The sequence below is a fragment of the Lepus europaeus genome, chromosome 1 (assembly GCF_033115175.1).
Source record: "Lepus europaeus isolate LE1 chromosome 1, mLepTim1.pri, whole genome shotgun sequence".
NCBI lineage: Eukaryota > Metazoa > Chordata > Mammalia > Lagomorpha > Leporidae > Lepus > Lepus europaeus.
In genome coordinates, this window is record NC_084827.1 from 140,409,009 (window position 1) to 140,421,612 (window position 12,604).

Here is a 12,604-nt window from a genome sequence, read left to right on the forward strand (position 1 = left end):
AAAAGAAAGTGTCAACATCTGATATTCCAGGTTACTGGCTAAATAATTTTAAAAATACCAGCTATACACAAAGAAACATGAAAACACTAAGTAGCCAAAATCACAGCTTATTCAGAAGACAACAATATTAACTATCAAGCAGCAGGAGCTACCTGCCTAATTTTAAGTTTAAATGTTTGGTGAGATATTTTTCTTATTTGTTTCTGATTCATCATTACAGAAGTTTCTTATTGTAAGTGATTAATGAATTTTCCTTAACTGGAATTAGTAAGCACTATGTATGTAAATTTTGATTCATCTTTGAATCATTAGCAAACCTTAAATCCTATTTTGCACTATAGCAAACTAAAATCGGTGGCAAAAACATCCATACTTAATGAAAATTATTTTAAAAACAAACAAGCCTAGGCAGGGAAAATTACTGACCTTTAAAATTAATTATAAGACCATTTCAACGTTTTAAAATCTAAAGCTTAACACATTAATCATTACCATTAACACATTAATCATTACCATTACCGTTAACACTAAATGCACCAGGCATAGTTTTAAGCATTTTATATTAACTTAATTTTCATAATAACATATAAGGTAGGCCCAATTATCTTCATTTTAGAGATAACTGGGGGTAGGGGGAGGATCCCATTTAAACTCAGGCACCCCTTCCAGTCTAGGCTCTTAGCCACCACACTGTCAATGACTGTCAAAAGCTTATGCCAGGACACTTACCAAGTGCATGCTTGAAGCTACCAGACACAAATGCATTGTGTCCATTTAAGACACACAGGGCATGATTATCCGGGTTTTTAAGCATTAGACGGAGGCAAAAGCGATGGTGTCGTACATCTTGGGAGTGCATGGTAACTTGATTGAATATGTTCCAGAGCTGAGGTTTATTAACATTTTCCATTACCATTATTCTAAAATTTATAAAGAGAAAAATGTGAAAATAAAATCTTCCTGAAATCTAAGAATAAAATTCTTTAGTGTTGTCCTTCTAACACTAATACATACTATTCCCCAACAGAATAAAGCACTATCCCAATCTGTTTAGGCAAAACTTCGCAACACAAAAAAAGATTTTTCCTAGAAAAGGCTGCTTAAATTGACATTTCTATATCTTATTTCTGCTTTTCAACAAAACTTTTAAACCCAGAAAACACAATCAAGTGGTTAAGCTTCACTTTTTCTCTCCTTGCCTATTACAGCTGCAGTACCATGAGCAATGAACAATACTCCACAGGAGGCATTATTAAGAGGCTTTATATGTAATCTTTAACCTTCAGAACAATCCTGTGAGGAGCCAGTATTGTTGATATCCTGTTATAAATGGGGAGACTGAGGCATAAGGGGTCAAGTACCTAGCCTGAGGCCATACAGGTTAGGGCTGGGATTCAAACCCAGGAAATTTAGCTCTATTATCCATGCTCTCAGATACCACCTTTGAGAATCAACATACAATTGAAACAACCAAGAAAGCTACAAGTAAATTCTTGAGTATGAGAGAAATCAAGTTAAGTGTACATACTCTATTTAATTATAAGTATTAAAAAGTCACCTGATATAGTTGTATGCCTTTCTGAAATTTTTGTCCAGAATTGCAGCAGATAGACCAAAGTATTCTAGTTCTTTGCGTTTTTGCCTATCATCATAAAATGAGTAATATTCCAATGAAGAATCTACAAGTAACTCAGCCTCTTGAAATCGGGACAGGTCACATAAGGAGTATATGGCCTTTAACAGAAGGTTCCACCAGTCATCTTTTGTTAAGACACTTGTGAGTACAGCAAATATTGCTAAAATGAGATCAGTGAAAACAGATTAGCACACAGTATTTCCAGAAATAGCAGTAATAAAAATTATCGGTTTAATTAATTCTGGTCCTAAAGGCCTGAATTCTTGTCAACACTGATGAAAAATAGGGCAGTTGCTTGTTTATACTTCTACACTATTCCCTTCTGCTTGTTTAAGAATCCACAATCCCAGGTAATTCTCACTGTGACTTGTTCTCCACAAAGTCCAACTAACCCTATTTGCATTCCTCAGTACTAGCTGGGACAAGACAGAAAAAAAAAAGTCCTTTCTTTGACTGTGGGCAGATAAAGGCTTCTGTACATACAAGGCATTCAAATATCTGAGTAGAGGAGGATGTTCAGCTGAGTAGTTAACTGTGTGTCCTACATCAGAGTACCTGGGTTCGATATCTGCCTCTGGTTCCTGACTACAGCTTCCTGATACTGCAGACCCTTGGGAAGCAGCTGTGAGCTATGATGGCTTAAGTAATTAGGCTCCTGCCATCCAATTGGGAAACCTGGATTGAGGTCCAGGCTCTCCGCTTTATCACCCAGCCCCTGGGACCTTAATTAGGCATTTGGGGAGTGAACCAGTGGATGGGGGCTGAGGAAGTTAATTTTCCCTTTCTCTCTCCCTCCCTCACTCCATGCCTCTCAATCAATCAATCAATCAATACACTGTACTGAGCAAATAAATTCAAGTTATTCTTTTTGTAATCTCAATTTTTTCTGCCTTCAAATCTCAACAACTTCCCTTATTTCTAGAAGCCTCCCTTTTATAACCCTTTTAAAAAAAATTCTTAAAATTTGTTTTGGTGCAGTAATTCTGGGGATATATCCTAAACAATAAAAATGTAAACAAAATTGTATGAAGATGCTTAGCACATTACTACCTAACAAAAGAAACTTTTCAGAAGCATTTATCAAAAAAAAAAAAAGTTCATCCAATGGATTACACATTTCTTAAATATTACAGCTACTAAGAGAAAACAGAGCAACAGGAGAAGCTGTTCAATGAAAAGATCAGAGTAGAAAGTTAAATGGGGCTGGTATCGTGTCACAGCAGGTAAAGCTGCAGCCTATGATGCCAACATCTCATACGGTGGCCAGTTCATGTTCCAGCTGCTCCACTTCTGACCCAGCTCCTGGCTAATGGCATGAAAAAAGCAGCAGAAGATGCTGCAAGTGCTTGAGTCCCTGCCACCAATGTGGGAGACCTGAAGCTTCTGGCTTCAGCCTGGCCCAGCCCTGGCCATCGTTGCCATCTCGGGGGTAAACCAGCAGATGGAAGGCCTCTCCTCTCCATCTCTCATATAAATAAATCTTTAAAAAAGAAAACAAGTTGCACATATTGTGGCTGGCACTATAGCAGAGCACTTGAAGCTTCCACATGCAATGCCAGCATCCCATACAGGCACTGGTTGGAATCCTGCTGCTCGACTTCTGATCCATCTCCCTTCTAATGCTCCTGGGAAAGCAGTGGAAGATAGCTTAAGTAATCCTTGGGCTCCTGCCGCCCATGTTGGAGACCCAGATGAAGCTTTTGGCTTCGGCACAGCTATTGCAGCCATTTGGGGAGTAAAACCAGCAAATGGAAGATCTATCCCTCCTCTAACTCTGCCTTTCAAATAAGTCTTAAAAACAAAAAGTTCCATGTATCTTATAAAAAGGTTCAGTTCCAACAGAAGGAAGACCTTTCTCTCTGTCTCTCTAACACTGCCTGTCTAAATAAATAAATAAATAGGTACAGCTCATCATATCCTGGTAGACCAGGGTAATGTGAGCATCCCTACCATGATGAAATTAACAGACCAAAACTGGATGAGCCCAAGAAAAACCAACAATGCACCGGAAATGAATCACTGAAAGAAAACAGGCAAGATTAGATATGAAGAAAAATACAACATGGCCCAGAATACAGGCTTCAGAGGTAGAAGATGTTGACATAAACCCAGAACCTATGAAAACCAGTGACAGCAGGGTTCTGTGGCATTTATAGCTTAGATTATAAGCACCTATGCCATTTTACCTTCCCTTTGAGTTTAGTAATGCCTATGATTTAATAAATGTTGAACTAAATCACTTTCTACCAGACTGACCTCTCCAGTTTATAGCCTACGTCATTTCCACAGTTCTCTCTCAATAATACCTCACCCAAACATACTTGATGCTTTTCCAGTTAAAAATAGATGTCTTCTGAAGTTATTACTCGAGACTGGGTCACAGCAACTTATTTTCAAAGAATTTCTCTAATTACTGCTACATTTGTCAAAAATGAATTTAACAGAATGGAATCAAAGTGACTGGACAAATCTACTAATCTTTACAAATTTCATATATTCTTAAAAAGTCAAAATTAACAGTTTTATATTTTCACAGAAAACTCAAGCACTTTGTTTTTAAAAATTATATTTAGCTTTTCCTTTTTAAACATCAAATAAGTTTGATACACTTGAGTTTTAATTAGGGTATTTTACTTTAAAAACTGTATTTTCAATTAGATTACTGTCAAATGTTACTTAATGAGTCAGTTCAGCCAAGTCATAAAAAAGCAAATGAAGTAGTTACCTTTTGCATCACAGTTGGCTGTCTCTTGGTCATTGTTGTCTGATATTTTGTCTCTTGATACTTTAATAAGGTAGAGATGTCGCTCTCCAGATTTGGAACTGGATATCAAACAGACTTGGGCTCTATTCATTGCTACCTAAAATAAAGATGGTAATTTCAGGCTCTTTAGTAATATTTTAAAGAAAACCAGTGGACCACAAGTAACACAAGTGTGACTGAAAGCTTTTACTAAGGAAAAATGTCAAATTACTTCTGGGGGAACAAAACACCTAAATGTAAAATTACTTATTTTCTCTTTTTTTTTTTTAATCGCTCACAGACTTATTTTCATACCAAAGGAATTTTGGGTGACATTACTCACCTTAGGAAAAAATAAGGCAATAAACATTAACTTTATAACATGTACACACATACACATACACACACACATACACACACACACACCCCTCTCTACAGAAAAGCCAGACTCAAAGGATGTTAGATCTGGAAAACATTTTTGCAAACCAAACCATTTGGCCAGTAACACAGGACCAATAACTGTTAATACTATGTGCTAGGAAAGATTTTAATTAACAATGTACAGTGAAGTTCACAGGACCATGTACAACTTTCAGATACATACTGTTAATCTCAAAATCTTTTTACCTTTTACTTTAAGTAGTCTGTTTAATAGAGTAAGATTATTACAGCTAATATATAAAACTTATGTTTAAATCAATACTAAACATGTAAAAAGCCAACAAGGCTGATAAGGAAAAATCATTACCCACCTTTAAAAGCATGGCTAACATGGTAAGTAAGGTATCCACATAGCCATATATTTTGCCTTGTGAAAACAATAGAGTAGAACGATGAAGCAATAATTTCAGTTCCTAAATAAATAAGCACATTATGAGTATGACAAGATTCCTTTCTTAGAAAATGTTTTATTTGCAAAGAAATACATTTAGAAACCAAACATTAAGAACATTTGTGTTATGATCTTTGACAATAATTATGATCCATTATTTTAGAAACTAATTTATAATGTCTATTAAGAAGCCAAAACTTTACTACAATGAAGTAAAATGTTGAAATACACGCTATGAAGAGATCCCTAAGGAGAAAGCTCTAAAATAAATTCAAGAAAAAAATTTTTATGTACAGAACCTACCTGCTGTGCAGCATTTGCATCCTGTGCTAAAGTATCTGGATCATACATTGGTTCCAAAGCTTCAAGAGCTTTCTCTGGACGGCCTAGCTGTTGCTGAAGAGTAGAAAGTGAGATTCTTGCATCCAAGTGGAGGGGGGCCAAATCAACCACCTTGCCATAGCTCTCAGCAGCACGTTCCATGTAGCCTAGGGCCTTTAAGCATTCTAAGATAATATTAAAACAAAGCATAAATGTGAACTGTAGATTTTTAAATTATCCAAAATTATTTTTCCATTTCAAAAGTTACCCCTTATAACTATCTATTAATTGATCATCTATCAGTCATTCAAATTGTTATAAGGATGTAATGAGTGTAGAACACATAACTTGGAATGCTGTTTTAGTCATTAAGTACTATGTTGTAAGCATTTTCCCATGTCTTCATCAGAATTTTGAATGCTTACATAATATTATTTATTAAACCAGAGTATCTGACATTTAGTTTCTAAATCTTCACTCTAATAAAACCACAGTAAGCATCTTCATGTATATAAGCCACAGTTCACAATTAACAGACATATTTAATTTAACCCACAGATGTATTTATTAACAGACAATGCTTTACAAAAATTTTAACACTTGTTTGTTTTATTTTTTATTTTCATCTGCGTGAAAGGCAGGGCAACAGAGAGAGATCTTTTATTCACTGGTTCACTCCCCAAATGCTCCCAATAACCAGGAATGATCAGGCCACAGCCAAGAGCATATGCAATGAAGCCTTATCTGGTGCCTCCCAGAATGCATTGACAGGGAGCTGGATAAGAAGTGTAGTAGCTGAGACTCAAAACCAGCACTCCAGTATGGGAAGCAGTCAACCCAAGTGGTGGCTTAACCAGCTGCACCACAATGCCTGCACCTTAAGAATTAATTGCCTACAGTGTTTTAAATTACGAATTTTATAAAATCCAGATATTGGACTTTCTTGCTGCCAGTCTCACATGGCATATCAGCCCATGCTGTGAAACAGCCTTTCACAAAGGCTCTCCGGTCCTCAGCCCTCTCTACTATCCTCACTTGTCCAATTCACTCATTTTGTTGCTACCTACCAGACTCCTGAATTTTCAGGTTCCCATAAACTACCACACCCCAATCAATTAGTCCCTCAAAGTAAGTTCTCAGAAGAGTTTATTGAGGTGTTACTCAAATGCTATATCCAATCAATCACTGCGGTCACGTCCTATCTTAAAAACAAGTCACTGTAAGCATTTCTTTCTATCCTAATAGCTGTAACACTAACCCAGGCCCTTTCTTTGCTTTAATTTTCTGGGGGTGCAGGGTGGGTATCCGGATGGAAGACTTATTTTTATTTATTTGCAATCACAGAGAAAGTGATCTCCCACCCTTGGGTCATCTGTCACTGCTTTCCCAGTAGCACTAGCAGGGAGGTAGATCAGAAGTGGAGCAGCTCAAACACGAATCAGTGTCCATATGGGATGCCAGCAGTGCAGGCGGCAGCTTAACCCACCACACCACCACAACGGCCCCCTTTTTCACTAATCTATTAACTAATATTTTTGTCTCCAACTGCTTTCTCAAATCTCAACATTTTTAAGTTCAATTTTGATGACAAAGGAAGAATACTAATATGAATGGATCATCACAATGGCATTTCTTATATTTTTTAGTTTTTAAAGATACTTTGTTATGCTACAAGTATTACATTTCTCTAATCTTTCTTACATACTGATCTCAAATCTGTGACTTTTGGACAACCATGAGGTTTTATTTTCCACTCATCTCTAGCTACACAAGCTCAAAATGGAAACATTTATCAGAATCATGATTATAATTAAAAAACTTGTACAGTACCTACTGGGGTGGGTTTTAGCCTAGTGGTTGGGACACTGGTTACAATGCCAGCTCCCACATCAGAGTTCCTGGGTGCAATACCTGGCCCTGGCTCCTGACTCCAGCTTCCTGCTGATGTGGACTCTGGGAGGGCAGTTCCGACACCTCAGATAACTGGGTCCTACCACCCATGTGGGAGGCCTGGATTGGGTTCCCTGCTCCTGGCTTCCCTTGCAAGCATTTAGGAGTGAGCCATTAGATGTGAGCTCACTTTCTTTATCTGCTTCTCAAATAAATAAAATAAAAAATATTTACTATTAGTAACAGCTTAAATATCACAGCCTTAGAAAGGCAATTAAAAACTCTGCTCACTTCTTTAAAATTTAAATTCCACAAATATAACATTTAATATTGGATTTGTATTTATGTCACTCATCTAAACAAGTGCTCTCTCTCCTCCTTATCAGTGATGTAAAAAAAAATTACCATACTGAAATGTGAACCATTTCTTCTTTAGTTATAGATAACATTCTGCCTTCTTGTAATATTTAGAATGATTAGAACTTTGTGCCATCATATAATATTTTTTTAAAGATTTATTTATTTACATATTCGAAAATCAGAGTAACACAGAGAGGAGAGGCAGAAGAGAGCGAGAGAGAGGGGAAGTCTTCCATCCACTGGTTCACTCCCCAAATGGCCGCAACGGCCAGAGCTGTGCTGATCTGAAGCCAGTAGCTTCTTCTGGGTCTCTTAATAGGGCTGCAGGTGCCCAAGGACTTGGGCCATATTCTACTGCTTTCATAGGCCATAGCAGAGAGCTGGATTAGAAATGGAGCAGCCAGGACTCAAACCAGCACCCATACGGGATGCTGGCATTACAAGTGGTGGCTTTACCCACCACACCACAGTGCTGGCCCCCATCATGTAATATTTTAAACCAAGCCAATTCAAATTTTAATTTTAGTGCATCTTTTATGTTGAGTCAATAGGAAATTTTATTAACTGCTTTCTTAAGTTTCTGTTAGATAAATTTTTGTAAAAAACTGATTTACTTATTTTAAAGGCAGAGTTACAGAGAGGGAGAAACAGAGAGAGAGAGATCAATCTTCCATCCACTGGTTCACTCCCCAGAGGGCCACGTCAGCCAGTGCTGGGTGAGACCGATGCCAGAAGCCAGGAGCTTCTTTAGGCTCTCCCACATGGGTGGCAGGAGCTCAAACACTTGGGCCATCTTCTGCTGCTTTTCCCAGGCCATTATCAGGGAGCTGGACTGGAAGTGGAACAGCTGGGACACAAACTGATGGCCATATGGGATGCAAGCAGTAGCTTTATCCACTATGCCACAACGCCAGCCCAAGTTGTGTTTCCTAAGGTATTTTTCCACTATAAATGATTTATTCCAGATTACTGTAGACTTAAGCACACTGAACTAACATGATTAAAGCCAATCTTGAGCATGTTTATATGTTAAATATTTTCTCAAAACATTAAATATAACCTTAAAAATTCTTCAAAAGATTTTGCCCCAGGTCTGACAATGCATTACTGGAAACTAGAGCCTACTTTATTTAGAACATTATATGAATTATTCTTCCCAAGCATTAATGAGGGGGAAAAATCACTTAGAAGCCTAGTAAGATAATTTAAAATATAATTCAAAACATAACTGACTCAAAACAAAAAACTGTACTGCAACAAGAATTCCTTTCACTAAGATATTAATATAATAATTATTATCATCTTAGAAAAACAAGTTCATATCTACTTACTTGGTTAAGTACAAGAAAAAAAGTATTACCTGCATGCCGAAGCCAAACTACTGCAAGGTTGTATCTTTCGGAGCAAACTAGTGCACTGAGGAGGGGAAGCGCAGAACTGTATTCCCCAACATCCAGAAAGGCTTCAGCAACGTCTAAATAGAGGTCTCCCATATCCTCAGGATTCTGTTCCACCAGTGTTGTCAAGAGAGGCTAAACCCCAAATAAAAGCCTAAAGTCAAACATCATCACCAATGTGCACAGCTATGGATACCATCTTTTAAACTTATCAGTTACATGAAACAAGTCAAAAAGCAAGGCTTAATTAAAACAGCTTTAAATGAGTATTTTCTAGTTGTCTACCTCTTGTTAAAAAAGAGTAATATTCCATCATGAATATAGTCAACACATTTTGTGTTAAAAGGCAAACACTGCAGGAACTAAGACAATGCTAATCTGTTACACTCTTCCTCCAACAAGCCAAACATAATTGTACCTCTGTTTGCAGATGTTTCTGGAAAGCTATTCTCTGAAATCTCCATGGTTTAATTCCCACTTTTTTTCCATAACTATTTTTATTACATTACAATTAGGAGTACAGTTCGTGACAAAAAATATTACAAATTTCATAACACTTCACAGCACATATTCCTATAAATATTTATTTCCTTTAAATATTTATAGGAACATATTCCTATAAATATTTATTTCCTTTAAATATTTATAGGAATAAAGTTAATTTTAAGGGGCTGGTGCTATGGTGTAGCATCATATGGGCGTTGGTTCAAGTCCCGGCTGCTCCACTTCCAATCCAGCTCTCTGTTATGGCCTGGGAAAGAAGTAGAAGATGGCCCAAGTCCTTGGGACCCTGCAACCACATGGGAGTCTTGGAGAAAGCTCCTGGCTCCTGGCTTCCGATGGGCGCACTCTGGCCAATGCCGCCATCTGGGGAGTGAACCAGTGGATGGAAGACCTCCCTCTCTGTCTCTGCCTCTCCTCTCTCTGTGTAACTCTTTCAGATAAATAAATCAATCTTTAAAAAAAAAAAGTTAATTAAGAGTGGTCACTTTAAAATTTAATATTTGATATGACCAACATTCCTAGGTCAGCACAACCAAAGGATAGAAAACAACTGGATCACACTGCATATGTCCCACAAAAAAAGCACAATGTACAAAATGTGCATGTTTCAGCTTACACTATACAAAAAAACAGTTAAAATACATTCCAGATAAACATGTTACATGAAGAAGCAGTACTAGTAAGAAATTGACACTCAAAGGAAAAATACAGAAGTATTTTCAATATGAAAACACAAGACAGTGGAACTGGAAACTTGGATAAACATCACATAACTCACTGAGCGCTGGTGGATGTTTCTGCAGGTAATAACTTTTGTCTTTTCTAAGTCCATCTAAATTGCCTATCATCATCCCAAACAGGCACTTCAAACTAGTAAACTATAACACAAATCTTCATCTAGTTATGACTATGCCTCAAAAACTAATGTGAATTAAGTCATTATTCAAATGTCATCCTTTCTGGGAGGCCTTTTCTGACTGCCCTATTAAAAACTGCAACCTTTCTTGCTTGGAGCAATTTATCCACTGATCAATAAAATACATAGGATATTATCTGTTTATTTCCATTAGCATCAAAGATCCATGCAGCTAGGGATTTGTATTTTGACTCAATACCTTTTAGTAAGGTCAATGGACCAGATACCTGATATATTTTCCATTTAGTAAAATACTGACCCAAAGCGGATATAAGAGAACAGCTGTGAATTATTACCAATTGTCCAACAGCCCAATTTCACACTCTGATTTCTAGACTGTTCTCATTTTAAGAGAAAAATTATTACAAGCCCAATTCCAAAATCACTAGACTTTTTGAGATATTCATACAAAAATTAATTCAATGCTTACTGTGAACTTCCAGGTTATTAAGAAATGTGAAAAGCTAGGGTCAAGTAATTTCTGTCATCTAAAGAAAATAGACTGGGTTTGATATGAAGTATCCCAAGTACAGACCTTAATACTACTTACATTAAGTGGTTCAAGGATATTGAGATGTACAAGGCAGACCATCAACTTCACTGTGATATCTATTGGCACGCCATCAGGGATAGTGTAGATAATATTCTCACCAGCTGCAGAATAAACAAGAATCAGTTCCTATATGCAAGCACAAAACGTGGAACAGATGATATACACTATATCCCCTACATAAGATATCATTTACTTCATACAAGGCAAATGATTTTATAGTTAATGTAAAGCATGGCCAACTCTATTACTAGCTACTTAAACCTCCTTCAGTCTTCCTTCAGATGCAACTATGTTTTGTGTTTTGCTAATACCTTAGGTACTTACAAAAACATACAATAATCCTCAACCAGCTATTAAATCTACAGAGAACTAGCAAGACAAAAATGACCAGGATGTATAAATTCTGTTTTTCTTCTTGAATTCAAAAACCTCCTTTAAGTCCTTACTACAAGATGCTAAGAAAAGGATAATATTGTTTATTTCCTAAATCTTCATTATAGCAAAACCATTTATAACATTCTGGAAATTGGTTAAAGGAATTTTATCCACATTTAAAATATCTTGTATTTTTTTAAACCCAGTAAATTTCAAAAAAAGAAAAAAATTTACATGTCTCTATTTCAGAAAAACTAAATATAGGACAGCAGAGGTGTATCTTAAATGGTAAAGTAAAATTTAAAACTACTTGGGGCAAGTATTGTGGCAAAAGCAGGTAAAGCTACTGACTGCAGCGCCAGGATCCTACATCGGTGCTGGTTCAAGTCCCAGCTGCTCCACTTCCAATCCAGCTCCAAGGTAATGTGCCTGAGAAAGCAGTGGGAAAATGGTCCAAGTCCTTGGGACCCTGCACCCACACAGCAGATGTGGAAGAAGCTCCTGGCTCCTGCGTCCTGCCTCTGGCCCAACCCTGACTGTTGCAGCCATTTTGGGAGTGAACCAGTAGACGGAAGATCACGCTTCTCTTTCTTTCTGTCTCCTTCACCTCTCCCCCAAACCTATCTCTCCCTCTCTCCATAATGGTACCTTCCAATTAAATAATTTTTTTTTAAATTTAATTATTTTTAAAATTAAATAACTTCATCTGTTTTACAGAACTTGTCAGAAATTGTAGTACTGCTTAAAATCACCCAGTCATAGGAGGACAAATTTAATTGAGAATGTTTTTAATCACTGAGTTCCAACACAGTAACTGTTACTAGAAATCTTAGATTAACTATTCTGCTTCATGAGAAAGCAGAATTTTTAAAAATTTACTCACACTACTTCATAATAAGCTCCATGAAGCACCACGTCTATCTGACAAAGCCAAATCCATAGCACATTCTTCTGTATATTGTAACCATGGCCACCTATCTCAATAAAGGCTCAACACAATGCACTCATTTCAATGACTTTACTAAAATGGGATTCTACCTATATTTTATATGGGTTCTAAATTCTAAACTCTTATCA

General features: G+C 36.9%; 1 protein-coding gene across 1 annotated transcript in view; it reads right to left on the reverse strand.

The window, feature by feature from the left end:
* GTF3C3 (general transcription factor IIIC subunit 3) overlaps positions 1-12,604 on the reverse strand; it is a 41,699-nt gene that overhangs the window by 12,142 nt on the left and 16,953 nt on the right. Inside the window, exons 9-15 of the mRNA XM_062189470.1 lie at positions 11,150-11,253; positions 9,143-9,314; positions 5,515-5,717; positions 5,132-5,233; positions 4,362-4,497; positions 1,559-1,796; positions 730-920 (exon numbers count right to left, since the gene is read on the reverse strand). Of these exons, the coding sequence (XP_062045454.1) occupies positions 730-920; positions 1,559-1,796; positions 4,362-4,497; positions 5,132-5,233; positions 5,515-5,717; positions 9,143-9,314; positions 11,150-11,253 (1,146 nt within the window). The remainder of the gene's footprint in view (positions 1-729; positions 921-1,558; positions 1,797-4,361; positions 4,498-5,131; positions 5,234-5,514; positions 5,718-9,142; positions 9,315-11,149; positions 11,254-12,604) is intronic.